Source organism: Onychomys torridus, chromosome 15 (assembly GCF_903995425.1).
Source record: "Onychomys torridus chromosome 15, mOncTor1.1, whole genome shotgun sequence".
Classification (NCBI taxonomy): domain Eukaryota; kingdom Metazoa; phylum Chordata; class Mammalia; order Rodentia; family Cricetidae; genus Onychomys; species Onychomys torridus.
The window spans coordinates 8,152,546-8,179,529 of NC_050457.1; the positions used below are offsets into that span (position 1 = coordinate 8,152,546).

The 26,984-nt window shown below is 39.0% G+C and overlaps 1 protein-coding gene across 6 annotated transcripts in view; it reads left to right on the forward strand.

Annotated features, from left to right (window-relative positions):
- Mef2c (myocyte enhancer factor 2C) overlaps positions 1 to 26,984 on the forward strand; it is a 164,606-nt gene that overhangs the window by 120,316 nt on the left and 17,306 nt on the right. For all 6 annotated transcript variants that reach the window (XM_036206943.1, XM_036206945.1, XM_036206942.1 and 3 more), the window contains 3 exons: positions 3,353 to 3,496; positions 10,969 to 11,155; positions 13,300 to 13,347. In XM_036206943.1, the coding sequence (XP_036062836.1) occupies positions 3,353 to 3,496; positions 10,969 to 11,155; positions 13,300 to 13,347 (379 nt within the window). The remainder of the gene's footprint in view (positions 1 to 3,352; positions 3,497 to 10,968; positions 11,156 to 13,299; positions 13,348 to 26,984) is intronic.

The following is a 26,984-nucleotide window of genomic DNA, read 5'->3' on the forward strand; positions in this document are numbered from 1 at the left end:
TGCTTCCTTGGTAGAGTGAGTACTTGCCTCGCAGGGACAAATCTCTGTGTTTGATCCACAGCATAGTACAAACCAAAAGTGATCATTCGTGTGTGTAATCCAGCACTTGGAAGGTAGAGGCAGAAGAATCAGAAATTCAAGTTCATTTCAACTATATAGCAAATTCAGTGTCAGCATGGACTACATGAAATCCTGTCCCAAAGAAATTAATGTCTAGGAAGTATTAGTGTTTATTCACATTTTTCATCCTTCAATTTTTCCCCAAACCTAATTCATTAAATTTTCATCTTAATTTATACTATTGTTGAGTTGACTGCTGCAGTTGAATTTGAATCAAAGAGATAAAGTCTGTGTTCCTCATTTCTGAAAAGCAAAAACTTCAACAGGGAAATGTCAGCCACTCCTCTTTGTCCCCAGGCAGTGACCAAAACTCCAGCTTTCCTGGTTAGCAGTACTGGTTGGAGATCTGCCATAAGGTTTCCTAACTTCATGAAACACTTTTGAGATAGAATGAGTTAACATTTGTAGAGGTATTTCAATGAAATATAAGCAGTATTTGAATTTTTATAAGCCACAGTGTCTACCCACCCAAAAGCTTTGGGAGAATATTTAGCACACATGTACATGCCAGATGGATTGTAATGACAGTTGATAGGCCTCTTCTAACCCCTGCGTTCTGTTGTTAGAAATCTACATATCAAAACAACGGTACTTTTTACAATAAGATTTATTGGGTAAAACACACATTGAAAAAAATCCACTGTCTAGTAAGACTCTAAATTAACATCATATTAGGCTTTAAGCTAAAGGTGTTGATAAGACTATCTTAATGTGCCTGATAGAAGTATAAATAAGTAACTTTTGAAAGCTACTAGATATTTTCTTGATCTTACCTACTTTTCTCTATTATAAGTGAATTCCTTTTTAAAACCATGTATGCAAGTTGTTATGTATGTTCTATGTGTTTTGTGTGTTTGATGTTAAATGCTTGTTAGTATGTGAAGGTGTGCATGTGAATGTGAATGCATGTGTGTGCATGAGTGTGTAAAGGCCACAGATCGATATCAGATATCCTTTCTAGACCATGCCCCACATTTAATTCTTGAGGAAGGGTCTCTCACTGAGGCTGAAGCTTACTTATTCAGATAGACTAGCTGGCCAGTTAACTCCAGGGATCTACCCCGGGGTGAGGAGTTGCAGGCACACACCATCAAGCTCAGCTCTTTACATTGGTCTGGGTTAGAAGAACTATATCCTAATGCTTATGTGGCAATGAGACCTTTCTCTAGCCCTCTAAGTCTCTCTCTCTCTCTCTCTCTCTCTCTCTCTCTCTCTCTCTCTCTCTCTCCCTCTCCCTCTCTCTCTCTCTCTCCCTCCCTCCCTCCCTCCCTCCCTCCCTCCCTCTCTCTCTGTCTCTCTCTCTGTCTCTCTCTCTCTCTCTCTCTCTCTCTCTCTCTGTCTCTCTCTCTGTCTCTCTCTCTCCCCCCCCACACACACACACAGGCACACCCACCGAGGCACACTGAGGCACACACATATGGACTGTAATGCAAGACACTCATTTTCCATAAAAGCTCAAGAATCTATAGAGGCCAAAGCAAAAACACATGCTAATAACACAAGTAGAACATTTGTATGGTTGAGATAATACTAACAAAAGAGTTTGAAATGTAAGAAGTTAGTAAATGGAATTATCATCCTAGTGTTTTGGGATGGCCTTTCTAGTGTGATTATGGGGATTCTCGATGAGTACTGGTTCCAGACCAAAATCTAGGGTTGTATAGACTCATGAGAGGGGACAGGTGGTCCCACCAATTGAAAATTCCCCCAGATTACAAATGTATATTTTACCATCTTGTGTCAAAATATTCATTTTAATATTCAAACATCTTATCACATAATAAACTGTAACCATATGTTTGCTATATTATACCACTATAACATTAATAAATATTTACAGAGCTGCATTAGATCCTAGCTATATGAGAAATGATTGCTCTCAGTTTGATTTTAAGTACAAGCCTTCAATGCCTCAGAAAGTAATTTTAAGTAACATTATGTTTGTTGCACACTGATAAGAATCAAAGCTGGATATTTCCTTGGAAATGACATCATTTTGTTTTCCTCAAATGCATGAGTTAAGGGTGGAGTGTTATCTCAGCTTTCAGACCCTTGACTGGGTGCTTCAGTTTTGGCTTTATTTATATCTGAGTTCTGTATTTAACATGGACCAGCACTTCAGAACTTCCCATTAGTGAGAAACAGATAACTGTGCATCTCTTTGTAACCAACCCTGGTGATACCAGGAAAAATAAATAGTGTGTGAGACTCAATTATTAGCATGTCAAGTTGTATGATTAATTAAAAGTTTTATAATCTTCAAAACCACAACATTATTTCTGTCCACTGGACTGTACATGTTTTTTTTTTTACAAAGAATAAAATTCAGGACTCCTGACTCATACTTTTCCAAACAGTCACACTGTTTTATTAGTATTTATTCCTTAGTGACAGCTGAAACTAGAGCAGACTATGTCAGGAGACAGGAGGCTGGCGCTAAGCCACTGACTTCACTCTCGAGTGTCAGAAGAGTCTCAGGCTGATCCCTATTTGGCTGAAACCAGGCATTTCTGCTGTTTGATAACTACTGACTTGGTTGACTATGTACAGTGCTGTCTTCCTTACTGAGCTCAGGATAATGAAGCCCTAAGCTCAGCCATCCCAGTGTAGCCTCTAGCTCGTTTAAGAAGATAATTTCTCAATACTGGAAGTTTCAATACAGAATCTCACTTGCACAGAACTCTAACAAGCAAAAAATAATTCTTCCAAATGAGCTTCTTCCTCGTAAGTGTTTGGTGATTAGCTGGCTTCTCTGATGCCCCTTTGCCGTCAAGTGCCAAGAGTGGAATGGAACAGTAATGCCAACCACTATGCTAAATCCAAAGACAATGTTTGCAACATTTCTGCTTTTTTCATCTCAAATTCTGAATTCATTGTGCAACATCCTGACTGCTTATATTTCTGTGGGAAAAGAGTATTGTATTGCATTGCACTTCGCACATTGTGTTGAGTTGTAATTGTTTTTCATTATATATTTCTGTCTGAATTCCCTATCAAGAGATTTCATCTTTGTTCATTGACTGAATTTAGCTGCACCAAGAGAGCTCCTGTTCCTTTTTTAAACTATTGATGAGCACTCTGTTGAAATGGCTCAGTCTCTCCTTGTGATTTCTTTTCATAGTCTAACATATATAATAATCTGAAATGCTGGACAGCTTTACTTTCTATGACACCCCTAAATGTCTCTTGCAGCCTTTGTCTAGGTTTGAACTTTCCACATTATGTATTTCAGACATTGAGAAAGAAGGGCCTTAATGGCTGTGACAGCCCAGATCCCGATGCGGACGATTCAGTAGGTCACAGCCCTGAGTCTGAGGACAAGTACAGAAAAATTAACGAAGATATTGATCTAATGATCAGCAGGCAAAGATTGTGTGTAAGTACTCAAAACACCCTTCATTTTTTTTTTACTCTTGATATTTCTCTGAACCTGGCAGGCATTGAACAAGAAAGAAAACAAAGGCTGTGAAAGCCCTGATCCTGACTCCTCTTATGCACTCACCCCACGCACTGAAGAAAAATACAAAAAAATTAATGAAGAATTTGATAATATGATCAAGAGTCATAAAATTCCTGTAAGTACCAAAGGTAGATGGCTGATCTGCTGGTAACTGCTACAGTAACATACCTTAACCCTCTCTCGGTGATGGCTTGCTCTAAGAAGCATTGCAAAGTCAGACAGATAAAATAGCCATCTCATCCCACAGGCCGTGCATTTAGAAAGCAACCCCTCTGGGATACTGAAATTACATAATCTCAAAGAGTTGCCATGGAGAAGTTCATTCTGAGGTAGAAGAGCTCACAGGAAAAGGAGAAAACTCTATGTGGCATGCCCCGAATTTACACAGCCTTTGCGCCAGGAAGTCATTTCACAGATCACAGTACAGTAAAACCACTCGAGAATGGCTTTCTACACAAGGTTCCTGTGCAGAGAGCAGAGACATGAGTGGAGCTATCTTTCCCGCATGTCCACTAACAGCCATGACCAGTAAAGGCTGGTTTCTGAATGACAGACGTATCAGCCCCTCCCCATACACATGAAACTCGACATCAGCACTGAAGGGCTAAAGCTAACGCGCCGCAGGGAACAGACTGCATGAAACCTAACGGTAAGACTCCAACGTCTGGGTGATTTCAAAGCTTTTATCAGAATATTATCTGCTTTGCCTACACCAACATGTTCCATGCTTTAACTTTTGGCTAAATTTTGTCTTAACCAATTCAGAAATTTTCTAACAATCAATGCCTTGCCAGATAGTTAAGACAAATAACTGTGCATGTGTTATTTCGTTTGTTCAGATGTGTAGGGCAAAATGGCTACCTGATTGTTGGACTTGGTCATCCCTCAAGCATTGTTAATTCTGTAGCATAACAGGATTACACTCAAGGCTCACATGCTATGAATAATATTAGTACCGGAATCTAATTTGTACATAAACTTCTCAGTAAATAAATAGTTTTCTTTTCAGAAAAGTACATTTTTGATAAGTTAGCAAAGCAGCTCAAACCTGTGTATTAAAAATAAATCTGCAGTGAAAATGGGCTTTGTTTGTTATATATGTAGATATTGGAGGTGAAAAGCTGTAAACGGTATCCACACTGCACTCACAAAGTAAATCGATGCATTACCACAGACAGCATACACTCAGCCTTTACAGGCTGAAATGAACCCTTTAATATTTATTTGCCAAATTGTGCTTATTAGAAACTGTCTTCATAACTGCTTACTTTTTCTTTTTGCTAAATGAAATAGTGTCAGCAGTACAGCTTTTTAAAAAGTTTCCTATTTTAAATCTTTCTTTGAGATTATAATATAATTATATCATTTCTCCCATCCCTTTCCTTCCTCAAAAGGTTCCCATGTACCCTTCTAATCAAAAAAGGTCTTGTTACCTTTCAGTATTCCAAACATGTTCACAGTGTTTTACCTATTGAAGAAATCCATATATGCCTGCTTAACTGGATGCAAAATTCTTAAATGATAAAGTGTCCATCAAAATGTACTTTACCCAGAAAAGAGAAATAAACAGCTCCTTTGGGTCAACATCTAGACCTTAGAGCTTGGGTTTCTCTTGCTATCTATAGAAAAGTCTGTTGAAAGCTATACGCACAAAGGTTTAAATGTAAGGCTATGAGGCAATGCCTCAGTCAAAGGAATACTCTGCCCAGATCAGCAAAAGACAAATACTCCCATATTGCTGGTAACGTTCAGCAAAGATGAGCCTGAATTTGGAGAAAATTTGAACCCCCAAAGTATCAGAGGGTATTCATGGATCAGTTGCCCCACATTTTGAAGGGAAAGATGTGATATTCACCTAGATTTCCCCAAGATATTTCACCCTGTCTTGTGAAAAGTCCAAAATCAAGACACAAGATTTTTGAAGAGGTACCAGGATGTGTTGCAGGAGGTGAAAAGCACATGAGAGCCTATGGGCAGAGCACCGAAGAGGAGCCATGGGGCCTCTGGCCATGCCACAGAATCTTCTGAGTGTCTCAGTGTCCACAGTGAGAAGCCCAGCTTGCACACATTGCTCTCAGTTGCTGCAAGTCCATTTTGTTGGACATTTCCACAGCTGCTAAAACATTTATGGCAGGGCAAGGACACGCTGCCCTTTGTGTGCGGAGAGTGTCTTGAACTCTTTAAAAACATTACAAGACTGTTTTTCTATTTCAAAGAACCAGTGTGAAGCATTTCCTTTTTAAAATAGAAAATTTAATAGTGAAGTCACCTGTTGGAGTAATATAATTTATGCCCATATTCCTCAATTACATGAAATAATTCATGGGTGATTTGGAATCTTGTCGACCAGTGTTTCCTCCTGCTGGGTTTGCTACAGCTCATGCAGGGAATCATGGCAAGCAAAAACAGCTCCATTAGAGGAACCAGGGATTAGTAAGAGGGTTGCATGGGTGACAGTAGCAGTAAAATTGCTTTAGAGGAAATGAGAAGAGAGAAAAATGGAAAGAAATATCCATATTTCCTTCAAAATGATGGGCTGTGAATGGACAGACATGATGTTGTACTTAGAATCGGCAATAGACTTTATGTGAAAATCAGTTGGAATGATTTATATACAAAGTAAGAATGCTGGGAAAAAGGAAAAGATTGAACACTTAGGTCTGGTGGGGATAAGTTGGTAAAGCTTGAGAAAGAGGTGGTGGGTGGAAACTAACATAGATGCTGACGTCATAGCAGAGTGGAGGAACACCCCGGGTGTTCAAGGTGTGAAGCGAGCAGAGTGAAGTTAGGCTGGGTAACCACGCAATCACCATACTTAATTGTGTAAGTACTGAATACAGGGAAAGTGAGGACAGATGCTCAGTAATGAAACACTGCACCCTGAGGAGACACAGGGAGTGAACAGGAGTATGCTGTAACTGCTAGGAAGCCAGGAAGAAACTGGGGTACTGGCAGTTAGAGGTCACCAGTCATTAGACTTGTATAATGTTGTTTTCTCTACAAGGAACTCTGGAGCTTATTAATAATTTGATTAGTGGAAAACAACAAAGAAAACAGAGGATTCGGTTTAGTTGTTCACACGAACAAAGGAAGGCCCATTAACTGAAATAAGTATTGTATCAAAGATGCAGGATTTGATTTTAATTGGACTTTTCTGGGTGAAAAGTCTGAGGAGATTAGGAGTTCAGATGCCCTCCTGACTAAGAAATCATACCTCAAGCACGGTGACCACTGTTCAGAGACAGTGGCCTCAAGCTTCCCAGCCATCTTTCTGTATCGCTTAAGACAAGGACTACCTGAAATGCTGTCCTAGAGATGGGCTTGGTTATGTGCCCAGCTGCCACATGTACATTCTTCCCATGCTTAAAGCAATGGCTCATCTCCCTGTTCTTTGGGTCCTAAGTTAGATAGCACAGGCCTCCAACTCTGCTTTCCAGAATTGAGGGTCCTAAGCATTTCAATACTACCATGATGGAACTACCTTTGGGGGACTTCTGTTTTTGAACCCAAAGGTTTTAGTATAAATATTTTAAAGGTTCCTAATTTTGAAAAGTCAAGAAGGAAAAGAATAAGGTAAATTTCTTCAAAACATATGAGTTACTCCCCAAGTATTCAGAAACACTCAGTGTCTTTATCTATGCAACCATCTCTTCTCACAGATTAGGAAACTTGGGTCAAGGATATTAAATGGCTTCCTGTGTAAGTGGCAACTCACCACACAAGTGGGGCTGCAGCTGAGATTTCTTGGGAAAAGGCTAAAACAGCATATCAATGTGGTCATTTTAAGCTTGAAATCTACTTTCAAATCACTGGAGAGAGTTCCTGACATGGCTGGAAGCAGAGAAAGAAACCATAGAGCACACCAATGATGTTGATGTATATTGTGAGCTCAAAATTGTTTAGCTATGCTCTGATATTGGAATGTATCTGACTACCAGGCAACCAATCGCAAATGAGTTTTACAATGATCCTCTTCAAGTTGTTATGGTCCAATATGCTAGAAACTCAGTAATTCTTTAGGGTAATGCTCAGAAGGAGAAAGGAGTTTAATGGCTTTCACTGAACTGGTTGGTAGGATACCTCAGAATTCATTGCATAATTATTAATTACCTCTGGTAATGTGAATGTTCCTATAATCTCTTAGGGAAAGAGAGATGAATGTGGCCATCTAGTGAGACAAAGTCAATATTCTATTCAATATGAGGAGAGACTGAGCACTGTAGCGATTCTTAGGGACCCCATGGAAGTGGAATCTCTGTAAGTAGGAACAACAAGTACATATTAAAACATTTAGAATCAAGAATAGTTTTAAAGTACATATTTTTGAGTAAATATGGAAGAAGGGAGTCTTTAAATTTTATTTTTCCCAAGGCCTTAGTTGTATTAGTTTGTTAATCATGTGGCCCACAGACAGCAGTTTACTAATACCCAATATGTGTAAATAGTATGATCTCTGACTACAAGATTTCATTTGCTCCAAAATAATAATCAGTACTGAATAGTGAACTAGGATCAAAACCAGATTCAAATCGCTAGTTCCATGACACTGGGCCATTTTCTCAATCTTATTATTTTGAAAAAGAAAAAAATATGCACAGTGAAGGGCTATTAACAGGTTAAATTGACTCAGTGTGTAAGTTACACACCCAGTGCCGACCAATAGACAATATGTAGGAACTGGTAATCCAGTGCTTTTACATTAATAAAGTATATTCCAAAAAAATCTCCTTTACAGAGAAATGTTCAAATATACAATAAGAAGAGTACATGTTGAATTGTTTATAGTTACAGACCTTGAATACTTTGATGAACTGGACCATTTCTAACCATCCTCAAAACTGTTGTTAATTGTAAGAGAAGAGAAAGAGATTGAAAGATGGGTGTAGGTGCCAGCAAGATGCCAGATGAAACAGAATAGTCAAGGTGGACATTGTGGAGGCAGCCAGGTTTTGAGAAGAGATTTGGATGTGGTACTCAGGTCAATCATGGTATTTAGTCAAGAATGAGAAATGTGAGCAGTGGTGGGCTGACAGGCGTGAGATAGTAGAGGTTGGAAAAGGGCAAAACTTGGAGGATCTCTAGGCCATTGGAGGAAGTGGAACTTTCACATTAGATAAAATGGGCACACTGGTGGGGACTTGAGCAGAGGAATGCTGTTGTCTAACGTGTGCTTTAAAGGATCCGAATCCTGACTGTTGTGGGTTGAAAGTAAAAAGCAGAAAGACTCAGAGGGGGTCAATCCATTAGAAAGCAACTTCAGGAGTCACCATGATGGTGCTGGGAGCGAGGGTGTTCACATGTCCACCCAGAATTCCAAAATGTCCCCCACTCCAAACTCTGTAGAGCTGATATCATGATCTAATGTCATAGCCATCCACAGATGCCAAACTCAAGAGTATAGCTGAAGAGAGACTGTTAAAAGAACTATGGTTGTAGACAGAGTTAAAAGGAACACAAGAGAGTAGTAAAGTACGTTAGGACTTGGAGCCTAGAAGCTGCTGTTATCTGCAGACCTAATGACACAAGAGGAGCAAGAAATCACTAGAGCGGGGTGCGATAAGAGAGCCACTCAAAGGCGTGTCAGGCTGGACTTCCGGAAGCAGCCCCCACAATACAGCTGTGGACTAGTAAGAAGAACGCTGCTGCAAGGCGGGCCCTGGTCTCTACTCAACTCTGTGCTGCGGCTGCACTGTGGCCTGCACTGGTGGCCAGAAAGCCTGACTGATACATCTGGAGCCCAGGGCAGAGAGAAAGATTTGATGGCTGAGGCTGCTTAGCACTTACTGTACTGTTTTCATAGGCAACTTCGATTCTCATTTGGCACATCAGGAAAGGGATATGTTTACCACTCTACAGACATTTACCTTACAGCGTATCTTAATACTCTTTCTTGTTTAACGGGGCTTAAGATATGTGGGCGTATATCCATGCTTTGATATATTACATGCATTTATATTCCACTGTCACAGAGTTTATCCAAAAATCATTTTTCTGTTAGCTTGTGTACAACCCACAAATGGCCTAAAGGACAGATGTATACCATGTCACTTGAGCGTTTTTATTACTCTTCAAAACAGTGAAAAATTGGTCATTTGAAAGAAAGTTGTAATACATTTTCTTTTATCAGTATTAGTATTTCTATAACACAGAAGAAAACAAAAACACTAAGTGAAGACTATAAGAGCATAAACATAAACAGAGACACAATATAGGTATCAACAACATAAACATAGAATTACTGCAGACACACAGTACAATGCAAGCCAGCCAATCAACCAGTCACGGATAGTTGATGTTAACCCTAAAGAAAAAAATAAACTAGTAAAACTCAAAGCAGTAATAGCAAACCAGCTGAACCAGGAATAAAGATGCATGCAAACTTGGACAACTTCTTACTGAAAACCTCAGAGGGGTTATATGTACCTTTTGTGTGGATACACACATGTGCAGTGTTTCATTATAAGTGCTGCATGCCTTGATGCCCTTAGTCCTCTGGCATGCATTTGAACAGTATTTTCATTTGTAATGCTGACAAAAGGGGAAGAAAAGAGTGTTTACAACTATGACGAGTTCCTGTAGCAGAAACAGAAACAGAATTTGCTTAAATTGCCAAAATAATAGCAAAAAATCAATAATTGGAACCTGGACCACTCTAATTAGACATCCGCACAGCTTCAGCTCCCTAAATATTTGCCAACTCTCTCATTTGAGATATAGACCTTGCCATGTGGCAGGGGTGGTACCTATACAGCAAAATGTGAAGCTTTGCATATTTTTGAGCTATCCCTTTAAAATATGAGCTAGTGAGTGATACATACTCTGCTGAAACCTGTACCTTAAAATGCCTATTATCTTTTGAGTTGCTATTAAAAGACAGACTTTTAAAAATAATGATTAAACTATATGTGCTATTCACAGGCCTGAAGATGATTTTATATCATTAAACTTCTGAATAAATATGCTTCAATAAGCAATTAAACCAGAGGATCTGGTTTGCATTTTAATCCCCCCTTTTCTCTGTGAAGTCATCATAGTCATGTACCTTTGATCTTACAGTCATTTCTGGCACCAGATTCAGATATCACAAATGAATAATTATTACTTCATAGAATGGAATTCAAAGACAATGGAGCCTAATGAAACAGGGGCTTTGTTTCACAAAGAAGTGAAGCCTTTTCTAAGAGTTGCAAAGAAAGAGTTCTAAGCACAGTGAAGAAATCAATTTATGGTTGCACATCTTGAGACCCCTGTCTTGACGGTAATCTACACACTGCACGGTTTGGAATGTGGAATTTTTCTCGGAGACGTTCATGCTGTCTGCCCTTGGATGCCCCGACAGTGTCCTTCTGCCTTACTTACGTGGCTTTTCCCTCGTTTCTGCTCCACAGGCTGTTCCACCTCCCAACTTTGAGATGCCGGTTTCCATCCCCGTGTCCAGCCATAACAGTTTGGTATACAGCAACCCTGTCAGCTCACTGGGAAACCCCAACCTTCTGCCACTGGCTCACCCTTCTCTGCAGAGGAATAGTATGTCTCCTGGTGTAACACACAGACCTCCGAGTGCAGGTAACACAGGTATGTCTTTCAAAGGACGTAATGTTAACAAGCTGTTGGAAGGAACCGTCTAACAAAGGCTTTCTTACCTAGGAGATGCACTCTGGTTTCCCATGTCTATGCTTTCATCTCTCACCATCCACGCCTTACTAACTACTCTCTGACAGAGTCAAAGTTCTTCTCTGAAGAACTTAGTGTCTTTCGAAATCTTTCCGAACCCATACTTTGTCTTTCCTGGCTGTCAAATATCTCTCCAGTGGCTATATTTTAACCACGTACTTTCTCAGACAGTGTATCAAATATCTAGTCTACACACTTTCGTTCCTTGTCTCGTCTGCATAAATTATCAGTTTCTCTCTTCCTACGGAAGCGTCACCTCTTACGTGAAACCATTCTCTGTGTTCTCTGATAACATCTGTCCCTATACGTAATTGTTTGGACCAATTTTTTTGAGACAATTTATCCAAGAATGAATATAAGGTAGAAAGGAACTGTGTGATACACTAGCATGACTTGTATGAAATAAGAACACAGCTGAATCAGAAATACAGTTAAGAGCATGTCACTTACTCAGATACACTCACCACAGATTTGCCTCTGCATTATGAAAGATCCTTACTGCTGTTCAATTCACAATGACCTAGGGACATGAAATTATTGCTAAGAAAAAACAGCCATTCTGAGTATGTGAATCCAGTTAAATATGTTATGATGTACTGTATTGAATATGTGTCTTTTTCTCCACTGGACTTGAAGAATCTTGAAAGGAAGAATGCCCATTTGATTTGCCAAGCTCACAGTGGAAGCTAAGTCAGTGTGTACTGGATATAACTAAGCCATTCCTTCATAGTTCCAGAAGCAGCATCAAAAATAATTGTATTTCTAATCTCATACAGCAGTCCATTGTGTATTTACATTCTGGTTTGAAGGAAGTACTCCACAGGGTACTTTCAATAGCTAAGGCACATTTAACTGTACTAAGAGCAGCTTATGTATGGAAGCATTTTTTCCTCTAGAAGATTTTCTAAATCTTGAACCAGGAAAGTGTGTACAAAAGACTTCACTGTACCATTCTCTCTTTTAAAATATGATTGAAATTTTATATAAGTTTTAATAGCCATATAAATTCTTTTCAGGCCATATTCGGATTAGATGTATTTGAATGTCCTATTTGATAACTCATGTTCATTTATTGTTTTAAATTTGATTCTTTGTCTTTAAAACTATATTTGGTAGGAAATAGCAACAATTTTCTTAAAATATAATAAACATATTTTCTGATTCCAAAACTTGGAACCAAGTAATAACAGTGAAGTATCACTTAGAAAGAACTAAGAACTCTCAATTAGATGGTACTGCCACTGTTTTTCTAGATCTTGTTCTCTAAAATTTAAAAATACTAATTATATTCTGAATTACTGAAAGATCACAACTTTTACTAAGAAACATAGCTGTTATCACACTTATCTATTTACTTAGTTAATTTCCAAGGGGACATGCTGGTGCCACTGCCCAAGTGGGGTGACAAAAGGCTAATGTCCAGAAGTTGGTTCTCTTCCAGTATGGGGGCCCAGGAGACAGAGCGCAGGCCATCAAGCTTGGTGGTAACTGCCATAACCTGCCGAACCACTTTGTCAGCCCACGGTTTTAGCAATGAATCTTAGCATGTTTTTAAATCTGCAGCAGTGAAGGCTTGTGTATCATGTCATGAAGTAAAATTCCACTAGAAATATTAGTCAACTTATTGGAAAACAAAATTTATACTCAATTAATATTGCACAAATTAATCCTATAAAATATACTTAGAAAGAAAGTAGACATCAGACATGTGGCATCAAGGCATATGTTAGAAATGAAGTGGGGTTTTCTTTTTATTTACTGTGAAGTACCTCTTTAGGAGAAAACTAGACTTGAAAATAATAATGCATGGACTATTCACAGACTGTAGTTTTCTAATGTAATCGTTCCTAGAAAAAAAAAAAATCCGCAAAATGTCAGTGAGTGAATGTATTTTTAACATTTGAGCACAGCATGTCACCATAAAACAAATGTCAGCCCTCGTGGCTTAGGTAGAGTGTTTTAAGACAGTCTCTCGGGAGAGGCACTGTGCTCTGTCCCATTGGCCCTTCGCCTTTCTCCTTTTGATCTTCCTCTTTCCTCCATAGGTGGTCTGATGGGTGGAGACCTCACATCCGGTGCAGGCACCAGCGCAGGTAAGCACAGATCTCAGCACTGCAGCATGTGGCTCTGGCCTCAGTCTGTGAGTGATTTCCAAGAAACTCTAAAGCTCCTTGCGAAGGAGGAGTGGTCGAACAGTGGCTTACAAAGGAACTGTGTGGGAGATGGAGTCTTGCTTGGGACAGCTTTAACCAAGGCAAAGCGGTCACAAACCTCACCTGTCATGTCCAGTGTGTTAATGAAGACAATGACCTTGTGTCACTTCTGCAGTAAGAGAAGTCTAAGAACAAAATAACATACCTTCAACTGGTCTGCAGAGAATTGTAGATTCTGATCAGATCACCTCAGTGCCTGATACCACTCTTAGACAAAAGTGTTTTAGGGAAACTTCTCATGTTCTCTGTTCATCAGTTCCTAATTGAATCAATCATGTTCAGCCAAAGTACTGATATCCTGTCCGTTTCTAAAGAGTACAGCAGGAGTAAGACTGCAACCATTCAACAGTGTTCGTAATAAAACCATATTTGGCATTAACATGAAGACTCAGAGAAAGAATACCAATAGACCATGTCGCCACAAAAACCTTTACATACGTTTCATCTCTTAAGAATATCTTCAATAGTGACAGATTGTCCCATAGTCGCATTTCTTCAGGTTCCCATATTAATGTATAATGTTGGAGTTATTGAGATGTTGATGTCCATGTCAATGCACATACGTAATATAGCACAGTGCTTTTAAGTGCCAACTCTGGCTTACTATCAGTGTAAGAAGTAACCATGGTAATTTCTACAGCTGGAACATGCTATAAATTTAAAATAGGCAGGCATGAGTGACATAAGGTTATGTTTGAAGTGTCAAAAAAATCAAGTTTATTGAAATATGCACGGACAGCCTAATTAAAACATTGTGCTAGGGTCAAATATAATAGCACACTAATTATAAGAAAGAAGATAAGGAAAATTGGCATACAAAAACATTTTTATACATACATCTATTGGATGTGGTATTTCTTCTGGGTTTTGGTTTTTTATTACTTCAGTGAGTGATGCAGAAATATCAGAACTTCCAGAGAGTAGATAGGGAGAAGGGATAACCATAGTTCCCTATCATATAAATTTTTAAAGATTAGATAGTGCCAAACTAGTAAGTAAATTCAACAGTATTTTTCTAGTCAATGAATTTGTCATATTTGATTTTTTTTCTCTGTAGAAAATACTTTGCAATTAGTAGTATCAAAACTCAAGAACCAGAAAAAGTCCAGACAGGTGTTTCCTAGATTGAAGTCCTAGCCACATACCGGTTAGAGTCAGTGGTGGGGCTGGTAAGGCAGTCACAGGGACAGAGTCATAACCTAAGAAAAGCAGTCTAGATGGCATGACTTCGTCTACTATTTCAACAAGCCAGCTTATTTACTATTAAAAGAACAGCCAGTATTGGAAGTAAACATTAAGAAAAATGCTTTTTTGTTTTTGTTTTGAAAATGTGTTTGTGGGGAGGGGGACTTTGGATTATTAAACTTTGATGCAAACAATCCCTTGTTACTATTTAATAGCAATGATGCTTTAGAATCTGATGTTAAAAATAAGAAGGGGTTTGATTGTTCAGTTCTGCTGTTATTGTTAATTGCCTGACAGCCTACTAAATTTAATCATTCTCCAAGAATAAAGAAGATATTTGGTCTTTAAAATATAAAAGTTTGCCATATACAGAGTGTAGAATCATTAGAAAAAAAAGTCTCAGGAGTTAAACCAACTCATCTTACCACCTCTGAACATATGCCATAGGCACATGACGCCTTATATCTGGAAATAGAAGGAATCAGGCTGTCGATATGGCTCAGTGGGCAAGTGTTTGCCAGGCTGGAGATCCAGCTAAGAGAGTAAGTGTTTGCCATTCGTGCCCAACAGTCTGAGCATCAAAGCATCTATAATCATACTGTGTTCCTGTGGAGGATGGGAGGCAGACCCAGGACAGTATCCTAAGGCTCCTGGGCCAGCTAGTCCAACTTATACAGCAGAGAACAACAAGAAACCCTGTGTCAAACATGTGGGAAGCAAGGACCAGTTCTCGAGATTGCTCCCCCCACACTGATTGTGGCACTGACCCCATGCCCCAGCCTACACCAAAATATGCGTACATTACATACACAGAGATAGAAATAGAAGGAACAAAGGGAAAACTGGCTGCACCTTATTACTGATTATAATTTCCTGGTGTGTCATAGTCACATATGCTTCATTTTTGTAGTTTCTACATTGTTGTGGAAAAGTTACTTAACCATTTTTTTTAAATAGAGGAAGCAGCCCTTTCTGTCCCTGGTTCCAAGGAACACCTGTTACAGATACCATTTAGTCTCAAGCACAGCCATGTCCTGTTTGTAAGTTTCTTTTTCATGACAGCCAGGATCAGTTGTCAAGGCTGAATATATCTGTGCTGATGTCAGAGAATCACATAGCACCGGGGGTGGGGGGAACGTGGGGGGGGGGGGAGAAGCAAGGCCAGCCAGGAAGTCTTTGCATTCTCCCTGAAGAAAACTAAAGCAAAATGACCAAAAGATATCCTCCAAATTTTTAACATTGTCATTTAAACTCATGGTCTCAGAGTTAGAACCTTTAAGGCCAAATGGCAAGACTACACCCAAATTAAATATTTGAAACCTTTGTTGTTTACTTTTCAAAATCCAATCATCTCAACTAGTTACACAGACACACAGACACACACACACACACACACACACACACACACACACACACACACACACATACACACACACAAAACAAACAAACAAAATACAGCAAAGGTATAGTTTCACTAGGGGAAGTAGGAACATTGACTGTGACTTACTGTGTGACTTAAAAATACAGTCAAATAGATAAGCATTCTCGGCTAGGTTTGGTAACATGTAGTAACTTTCCCACCTAGTCTGGGGGCTATTATGTAGTCCTTCTGTGAGCCACCTGGTCCCACTAACACTATTTCCAAGGTGCTTCCTAGGTTAATGCCTCTCCCTCCCTCATTATCCTAGTGTTCTGATTCAGGCTCACAGCACTTGCCCCAGACTGGTTCCAAAGCTTCCTTACCCATCTTTCTGTTCCATGTCACATTCCCCATAGTCTCCCTGTGGCTGATCAGTCTTTCTCAAAGCCTCACACTAATTACATGTCATCATTTATATGCATAAGACTCAGTGAGTCCCAAGCTCTTACACGATTACCCAAGAGCCTCCTATCTGTGGCCCATCCTCCTTCCTGGGTTGCGTTTTCTTCTGTCATTGCCCTCAATAGTGTCTTGTACTCCACCTTCACTAATAACAAACATTTGAATAGTTCATAATATGCATTCTTTTACACAACAAAAAAGGTGACTCAACCAACCTCATTAGCTGTCTTTTAAAGCAGGTACTGCCATTGTGCCATCTCTACATATGTGTAAACCAAGGCATATAGAAGCTAGGTAATGGCCTAACATAGAACCCCAGAAGTCTGTCTCCACAGACCATGCTTCTAACTGCCTCAGTATGCCGTCCCCTCCCCCAGGGCAGTGTCAAGCCCTCCTCCCCTCCCACCTGCCTATTCCTAACTCTTCTTCCTCTCCCCTACTCTGTGCTCCTGAGCACTGTCTGTCCTTGTTCAGAATCCAATTCAACCATCCAGAGTCCTGCGCCTCCCCTCTGTACTTCCAGGGTATCCTACACTGACATTAAATGTTCCTTTGCTCTGTGATTACAGTCTCTGTGCACATTTGTCCTGGACACTGCTCTTTGGGGCAGACCAGTCTTTGTTTGTGTCTCAGCTCGATACTTAAAAGTTAGCACACAGCAGACATCCAGTAAATGTTTGCTCCCCAAATAAAACACCCATCTCTGAGATACAAAGCTTTAATAATAATAATAATAATAATAATAATAATAATAATAATAATAAATTTATTATTAAATAAATAATAGTAATAAGAAAGCTTTAATAAACTAAAAAGTGAGAATACTTCCCAAAACTGTAATGTTAAATTAAAAAAAACCTTGATATGTACTTCACAAAGATAATGTATTCATTTCAGACTGTATAAAGTGAATGTCTAATTGATAAAAATGACTGAGCACCGTTGACTGACAAAGAGCAAGGTTTTTCTACATTCTTTAACACAGTTTAAAAAAAAACTAAATAGCTGATATATAGCAGAAAGTGAAAATGAGGATTGGTATCTCAAACCATCACAAATCACTTCTTAAAACAATGAGCCCCTTATCGTCACTTAGAATGAAAGAATTACCAAGAGAATGGCAAGTTGTTCTGAAGAAGTAATGAAATGGTTGTGTGCTCTTGGTATAGGGATATATACAGCAAGTCATTATAATACATTAGTAACGATGACACTTCTAGCTTTCAGTCGACAGTTACTCCTCCACTGCTTATCCCTTTCTTCCCAACAACCAAAATGAGACGTCACTGCTTTTAAAATACATTTTGTCATGTCTCTGTACATTAAAGCTTTTAACATGTTAACTACATGGCTATTGATGATTGTAAGATCAAGTTCAATTGAATTTTTGTTGTAATCATTACATTTAATAGAAATAACCATGAGCATAGCAATACCTTGTGCTGGATCAGGCACCATCAAATGAATAACTTCTGGTTTTACTTTGTTAATATACTTACCTTGTACAGAGCAGAGGGCATACATATTCACTGATTCGTGGTTAAGATTTAATCACAGAAAAATAAATAAATAATTTAAAAAGAAATTAAGATTTAATCATAGTTGGGGGAGAACTCTAGAAATCATTTTGAAAAATTAAGAAAATATGACAAACTACATAGCTATTTGACAATAAGACCAAGAAGATTTATGCATATTGGTTAATAATTTTAATTGGCATTCATTGTAAATTACATATCATTTTATATAAAAAGAAACTAACAGCTGTCTCTTTATTTTGATTGTCAATTGTTTACTATTTTATGCATTTGGTTGTTAAGCATTGCCACTTCTGGAATGCTTAATTTGCACCAGCTAACTAGGTGGAGACACGTGGCTTGCAATGTACTTCAGTGGATACACACTGGCAGGTAATAACAGAACCTGCTTTCTGGACTGTGACAGACCTGGCTAGACCTTCCCTCATGACTCAGCACCTTGAAGCTAAGGACTCACACTGAAGCTAAGACACAATTATCAGTATCATCCATTTGCAGGCAATGTTTTATGATCATTGTGATCACACAATCACAAAACTTGACACTTTTTAAAACTGAGGTAGCAGTGAAAAGAAAGGGGAAAAAGGTCATACTACAGTACAGAACCAAGTGGGGAGAGCTGGTGAACATGTGAGATTAAACGCTTACACAGTTCTCATTCAATAATTTTATAAAATTGAGGAAGTGACTAAATTTAAGTTTATTTGACGCCTTTTTAAGTTCGCATCTTGCTTTTTAAAAAATTTCAAATCGCAGCATTCCAGGAAGAAAATATACCAATTGGTTGCTTTCAAATAAGAAAACTAATTTTAGTATAAAAATAAAATTTGCATGTCACTTTGTTTTGAGGGTTGAGGTGGATGTGCTACATTCCCCAGACATATTTTTATATCTTAAAAATATTACTAACTAAGATATGAAGAAAACTAGGCCAATTGTTGAGTTCTGCTATGAAAGTATAATTCTGTTAGTCTGTATTGTTCAGAAGAAAAAAGAAAGAAAGAGAGAAAGGAAGGGAAGCAGGAAGGAAGGGAGGAAGGGAGGAAGGAAGGAAGGAAGGAAGGAAGGGAGGAAGGAAGGAAGGAAGGGAGGGAGGAAGGAACGAAGGAACGAACAAACAAACTCTGAACTCATTTTCAGTTTTACCTTGGATGTTCCCAAAATATGAAGATCCTACAGCCTTGCTTTGTTATTATCTAAGAAACTAAATAACAGTAATATTTTTAACTTAAACCAAGGTTACCAAGATTATTAAAGGGGAAAAAATTAGTCTTTTAATTGGATCAGCTAGGGCACATGATACACAGTCACTGCCAGGAAAATCAGTATCCACTTTGAGTGTACAAGACCTGGCAGGTTACAGATAAAGCAGAACCATGCCACACCTCTCTAGGGACTGACGCTGGTCTGGGGAAGGCAGGTCTAAACTAAGACTTAAGGAAACATGCCACCAACTAACTCAGCATGATAAGACCCACCTTCAGCCCCTGGGTTAGCTCCTAAGGAGTTTGATTTCCAGAGAGGAAAAAAAGAAAATCTCAGGTCACAGCTTCCTAGAGGAGTGTTTCCCAACCTTCTTAATGCTGAGACCCTTTAATACAGCCCATCCTGTTGTGGTGACTCTCAACCATAAAACTATTTTTGTTGTGACTTCATAACTGTAATTTTGCTACATTATGAATCATAATGTAAGTATCTGATATGTAGACGATCTTAGGTAACCCTTGTGAAGGGGTTGTTCAACCCCCAAAGGGATCACAATCCACAGGTTGAGAATTGCTACCCTAGAGAGTCTTCAAGCAGGTATTAGAGCCTTTCTTTAATTATTAGTTCTGATTTACCAAGCTATGCTTGTTTATTTGTTTGTTACAGTGTTTTCCTGTTACCCAGGCTAGTCTAGAACTCATGCACTCAAGTGATTCCCACATTGCAGTCTTTCTGAATAGCTGGGGCGGCAGATGTGGCTGTACCTCAGCTCAGCTTTTACACTGTTTGTAGTCACCTGTAAATTATGTAAAGTGATGTGAAAATTTGTTTCATCATTCATATCCTATAAATTTGCTATAAGAATGGGGCTGCTAACAAAACTTTGGTATTTTTAATTTTAAGTTTAAATAATTAATATGACACACACACAATATTAATTTTACTCAAAATCTGAGATTCCTTTTCTCGTAAGTGGCTTTTTACTTCCCTTCCCGGTTCTCTCTGATGTCTGATTTTGACGTCACCATAAGATTTTTAAAAATCTTTTCTCTCTATAGCTTATATTTAGTTTTTTGTAAATTTTGTTATAATTATTTATTTGCTGCGTGCATTGGGGGGTATGTCATGGCACTTGTCTGGTTGACAGAGGACAAATTGAGAGAGTTGAGTCTCTTCTTCCATAATGTGGGTCCCAGGGACTGAACTTAGGTTGGCAAGCTTAGCTGCAGGCACCTTTCCCCACTGAATCATCTCACCAACCCATCACCTAGGATTTTATTTAGATAACACAAGGAAGAAAGTATGACTATGAGGAACACGAAGTTACACATAAGTAGACAGCAGCTGCCGAAGGGGAGATATGGTTCAGAAGGGCCTCTCTTAAATCATCTGCTTCCCTCTGAAGGACTTCCTTATGTGAGGCTATGGGGCTGCTAGCCAAGAGCCTAGTTTTCTATTTTAAATGATTTTTGCCAATAACTAAAATTTTGCTGTTAGATTCAATGAGTATGTGATCTTAGCATCTCCTGTTTGGAAGACAGTAGTTATTTTAAAGAATTAGAACTGGGGATACTAAAATCTTGAGCATCAGTTTGAGCTCCGTGGGTGCTAAGGCTGCTAAGGATTCACAAGGTTTGTTTGTTTGTTTGTTTGTTTGTTTGTTTTTTTTTATGGCACTGTTTCAATTGTTTGAACTCAGTATTGAAGTGATCAACTGTCTTCCTAAACACTGAGTCCTTCCTTTACAATTTCTTACCCACATTTTACCAAAGAACGGATCCTGTTTTTTCTGAACTTGGAGAAGGAGAACCTGTTGGACTAACAGCTCTTATAGCAGAGGGATCGAAATCCGCCTATGTCTATTTTTCATATTCAAACATGATAGTACTAATTTACATATCGAGTGTGGAAAAAATACTTTTTAGTTAGAGTAGTATTAAGTCTAATGAAATCAATAAAGTCATTGAGCAAAGTTTTTGCCTTTGGAATTGCTTGCTTTGGGAAGATACACCATTGGTATACATTGAAAATATTAAATAACCCAAAAGAATGCCTGATATACAAGCTCCTTAAGAGCTGACATTCGTGTCTTTAAGAGGGTCAAGTTTTACTGTACAAGACTGGTGTAGGAATCGCACAAGAGAGTCAGCACAGAGTGCCTAGCACAGTTCTCATCCTAGAGTAGGTGCTTGTTAATAGATGTTGGCCTTGGTGAGTGTTCCAATGATCATGTCCTTGGTTTTCTAACCAAGAAAAAAAGTGTGGTGTGATTCCGTTCCAGTACTATTCACTAAACGTACACTACACGGTACCGGTGCAACAGTAGTTTTTGCAGAGACGTCAGGGCTGGGCTGTGTCCTTGAGGGTGTGAGTGAAGTGTATTAATAAATCCGAGGCAGCGTGGGAGCACAGCAAGTGCCATGCCACACATTTTGCTTTGAACATTATGAACTTCGCATGTGTTCAAAACGGTTGTGTAAATGTTAAAACCACAAGTCGTCACTCCTTCTCTTCTGTCACGTTCTCCCTAATTTATACTGTCTCAATATTTTTGTTTAGAAAAATGACTGAAAGAATGAGCGATTGTGTCAATAATGAAGACACCCCCTCATTTTTATCAAAGAGACAGCCCCAAAAAAAATCTCAGGAAGTGAACAATTAAATGAGTCATAAATCTAATATTCATGGTTAAATGGAGTTTTTTTTTTTTTTTATTTTTTTTTTTTTAAGATAGTAAGGTTTGATGTTATGGTGCCACTAGAAACGATCCCTTCAGTAAGTCAGTACCCAAAGCGTTTGGATATTCTAAGAGGCTATGTGCATGGAAAAATCAGATTGTCCTCCTCCTCCTCTTCCTTCCTTGTGGATGAGAGCTTTTTCGGAGATGGGGGAAATACAGAAGGCACGCTCAATTTCAGACATCTGGTCTTTGTAGTGATGCAGTAGAGGCCTGCATTTGGACATGTATCAAAGCTCTCACACTTGCTGCCCGGGTGATTGCAGAAGCCTTCTTAGCTTTGTTTCCTCCTTCATTAAAAGCTGGGTGACAGAGCGAGGCCCATGGGATGATTAGGACAAAGGAGAGCACAAGGCTGCTTCCACATGGACCCCCTTTCCTTGAAGAAGCTACTTAGTACACATAGAAGTCCTGGGCTTCTGCTTCAGAGTCGCGTGAACAGCACACACTCTGTTTTCTAAAATTGCCAAGGGACCAAGGCCTCACTGGGGTTTCTTCATGGTCCAGGGTTCTATATCACTATACATCAACTGAGATAGCCCCAGAAAGAGGAGAAATAGGATTCTGAGGATAGGAATCTGTAATCAGGAATCTTCAGTAGGACAAGAATCAGAGATCTGATTTAATCCAGCTACAGCAGGCATGCTGAAAAAAATGTCATCATTTCCAGACTTCTGACCCCAAATGTCATGTGGTTGCATCTTCTCTTAAAGCCACCCATAAAAATGAACTTTTTTTTAAAAAAAGGAAACAAAAAACCTTATTTTGATTTACAACAGCTGAAAAACACAGTTTTGTTTTGCTTTGTTTGTTTGTTTGTTTGTTTGTTTGTCCAAATTCTTAACTGGGTTTCAGGCATTCAATGCAGAGTGATGTAAGACTGCAGTCTGAAAGTCAAAGGGTGTCTACAAAGATATATGCAGGTTTAAGACATAAAATGACACCTTTGGTTAAAAAGCTAGCTCTTCGAAAGTCAAATGTAAAATTAGTTGGTGGTGGTGACAGTGTTTACATAAATATGGCAGCTCCCATTTAACAAGGCAATGTATGGAAAGTATTTTCAAAATGGTTCTAATAAAAGAAAAAAATGAAGGAGCTATGGGCATAACTCAGTGGAAGAGCATGTGCTTAGCACATGGAAGGTCTTGGGTTCAATTGCCAACATGAAAGAAAATTAAAATTACAAGAAGTCTAAGTGGAGAAAACACTTAGCTGAAGTAAAAACAACCAATCAATCCATGAAAGGTTGAGCTGTGTAGTCATCGGAATGTTTTTCTGTGGCAGTGTGCCCCAAACTCTCCCAGGTCGGTTGACACAAACGAACCCCCACACAAAGCAACTCTGATACACCTCTGTTAGAAATTGTTTTCAAAACAATAATAATAGATGCCATAAAATACTAGACATTCTTCTGTTGTGTTAGCAGCTCTAATAGAAGCTTGTCTTTTTAATTGATGGTAAATAGGTAAACATCTCTACTCCTGATTTAAATTTTAGTAAATCTCATTTTAAAGTATGTCTAATCATCGACCCCAAATAGTGTACTACAGTAGCTGCTCCAGCTCTTCATGCATCTAACCCCATCATATCCTGTTCATTGTAAACACTGTCCAGGAGACCGGTAATATGGCTTGACACAAAACTATTCTCTACTTTTTCATATAAATTGTCACCCAACCCAGCCTTAATGTAGCTTGTTTTGCTTTTCCTTATTTTGACTTGCTTAATTTTAGTTTCAGGTGCTGACTAAACCCAGGGCTTCTCCAATCCCAGGCAAGCATTCTAGAACTCGGCTCCACTCCCCAACATCATTCTTACTATTTGCAATGCCTACTAAAGTGGCCTTAGATTTCTACGTCCCCTTTAGCTTAGGAGAGGCTCTTCCTTTATAGTCTTTGATTTTAGAATGAGACAACATGTGAAAGCCTTTGGAATCTAGAACTTAATTGTCAGAGAGCGGTGCAGCATGCACTTAGGGCGTGGACAGACTGCGTGAGTTCATATCACATCTCTATAGTGGGTGGCTTTTTATGTTGAGCAGGTTACTAGGTCTTGCAGTTTTGTTTGTTTTTTTATACGAATGAAATACTTTTAATATCTCACAGGGTTATTCTTGAGAGGATTAAAGGGTCTTTTCTGCCCATATTTCATGTCAGCTACCTGGTACTCCTGGAGCGGGGGCATATAATGTGCATGCTTGATGTCACCTATGATTAGCAGATAATGCTTCGAGGTGTTTACTATTGTTGCTGTTGGTATATGGTCAGTTGGCAATCCCTGCCTCTGATTCGAATTACTCTTGGGCTTCTCTTACTTAATGAAATAGTGTTGCATACTGAAAAGGCAAATCTCTACCCAGTGGAAGGAACTTCGATAGAAACACCATATAATCTGAGGTGATCTGCTTTGTGGCCAGCTCCAGCAAACTAGCCATCACTACTGTGTCATCTAGACCTCATTTAGGAGGTTCTGTATGGTGTGTGCATCTTAACTAGCTTCCCTGGTAGCAGTCTAACCCTCTTTTAAGTGTTTGTTTCCTAACACACCAGGCTAACCATGCTAACCACTTAAGAGCTTTCCTTTGCTGCCCGGTTTAGAGTTAACATGAGCCAAAGATACTTGTGTTAGCTAATCCTGGTTTTCCAAACATTGAAAACTGTGTATTCTAAAACAGTCAGTATTTTACCATCACAGAACACTTCTTCCCAAGTAGTCAGGATTCATCAGACTTCACTGTTTCGTGCTCCCTGTCTTGGAAAGGTCTTTCTTAACCTTCAAACAAAACACTGCTTACACTTAGTTGACACTGCCCGACAGTTTTTAAATGAAGTTTCATTTAAGTAAATTTTTGAGAGTTACATTAAGAGAACCCATGATAATAAATATTTGTCAGTATGAAAGATCAGTGTCTTGTTTAAGTTTTTGTTTGACTGGGGGATAGGTCCACCTTATTGGATCCTACCACAAGTAGCACGGTTACTATGCAATATAAAATGATTAATAGGTAAGACAAGCTAAAAAGAGGCTTCAATTAACTCCTATAGACAAATTTAGTATATGGACAATTACGTGGTTTCTGGGCATTAGTTTATCAGCCATATGCCTGATAAACAGTTTTATTGGCCTCCAAAATATAATGCTGATCCAAATAGAAGAGTTTTGCAAGTAGCATAAAGAGAAAATACTCTCCGTGTTTAAATTTAAAGTTATTCATTCCATTTTCAGTCATCACCTCCTGTTCCCCAGTAACTCATCCCTTAGTGCCGTTTCTGAGTAATTTCTAATCCTCTAGCTTTACTCTGTGTGTTTCTCTACTACATGAAGCATCACTGTACAAACAAATAGTCATAGAGTGTCACTGCCTCCAACTGCAGTGACAACGTAGAGAAGAGTCAGTTCAGTATGGACAGAAGTTATCTGAAAGGCATCAGGAAAGAGTTCCCACTGTAGCTGGTCTTAAAAGCAAATGTGAATTTGAGAGGAGAGTGAGCTCTAACACATGTTGAACCAGCAGAGCAAAGACTCAGGCATATTCCGAGCATGTGAGCCTTCGGTGGCCACTGGGAATTAGGTTGGGGGGGGGGGGGTCAGCTATAGAAAGTCCTGAGAGACAGGCAGGGCATGGACCCAACTGTCTTAAACAGTATTCCAAAAAGAAAAGGACAGAAAGGGTAGTTAAGAATGACGCCCCCAGGTGTGTGAGCCAACATCACACATTTATACAGAAGTTTGCATACAGCCCAGAGCCTCCTGAAACTCAATTCAGGACATACGAGGAATCCTTCAGCTAGAGAATAGAATAGGTGGAGTATTTTAAAAGATTTAGTCAAATGGGGATTGAAGTCTATGTAAGAATGATGGTGATATACATGCAGCCAGAACACCACCGCAGAAGTCAAATAAAATACAGAAAGAGGATGGTGGCAGTGAGCACTGCATACAGGCGGGGTTGGAGAAAACTGGCAAAGATTTATTATCTTGTAGAATGTAGAGGTGGAGGGAGGGGAGCAAAAGGTCAAAGGTGACAATTTGGGAGATAAGACTGACTTGCAAGAGTTAGACCCAGGCCCTACAATTAATTTCAGCTTTGTGCCTACTGATGTTCTGTGCTTTTATTTATAATTGAAAAATTGAAAGAAAAGACAGAAAACAAATGAGAAGCCTCCTAATACCTTAACATCCAAATAAGGAAAGTTGTCAAACTGTGGGCTCAGAGGGGTGCATGCTCAGCTGAGCTCTGTATGACAAGGCCAAGTGTCTGCCTCATAATATCTCCAGCCAGGAGTGTGTTCTCTGAATTTACAACTTCCTACACTAGGAGTGAGTAAAAATGAAGGAAGTAGAAAATGCAGAAAAAAATGTTTTTAAGCTGACTGGGGGAAAAATTAGCACTCTGTTTCAAATCTTGAGTACTTACGCTAATACATCATATTTATACACTTGTAGCAAGAGAAGTCGAATCTGTTATCCTTTGCAGAAGCTACATCATGAAAGCTTAAACTGTTTTACAAGAAGCAATATTTTAATCAAATGAAACCATAAAGGCTTCATTGGACTCTAAAGTTGGTCTGTACCTCATTTTCCTGTAATCTATAATCAGGAAACCCATTTGCCATACTTTATAATTTTTGTCCTTTTAAGTGGTCAGAAGACTGTGACATCTGCATCCAGTCACATCTAAATTGATAATTGTCCAAGTGGAGTATAATTTTAAACCGTAGCATCAAGAAGGTTGCATCTGTATATTAGAAGGTTGTTGAGAGGTGCTGTTTCCCACCTCCTGCGCCCCTGAATTTAAATGTGACCATGCTCTCTGGTGGATTTATCATAAGGTGGAAGAACAGCGTCGACCCGGGCTGAAGCCGTCTCGGGGAGGAGGAGGAGGCTGTGGTTTCCCAGCCAACTTAAATGCAGGCTCTTCTTAGCAGTAAACCACACACATGTATTCATCATTGATTTCCAAATGATAGGTTTCAATATCACTGGTCTAGGGTCCACAGTCTCACATTCCTGAATCTATATTATGCCA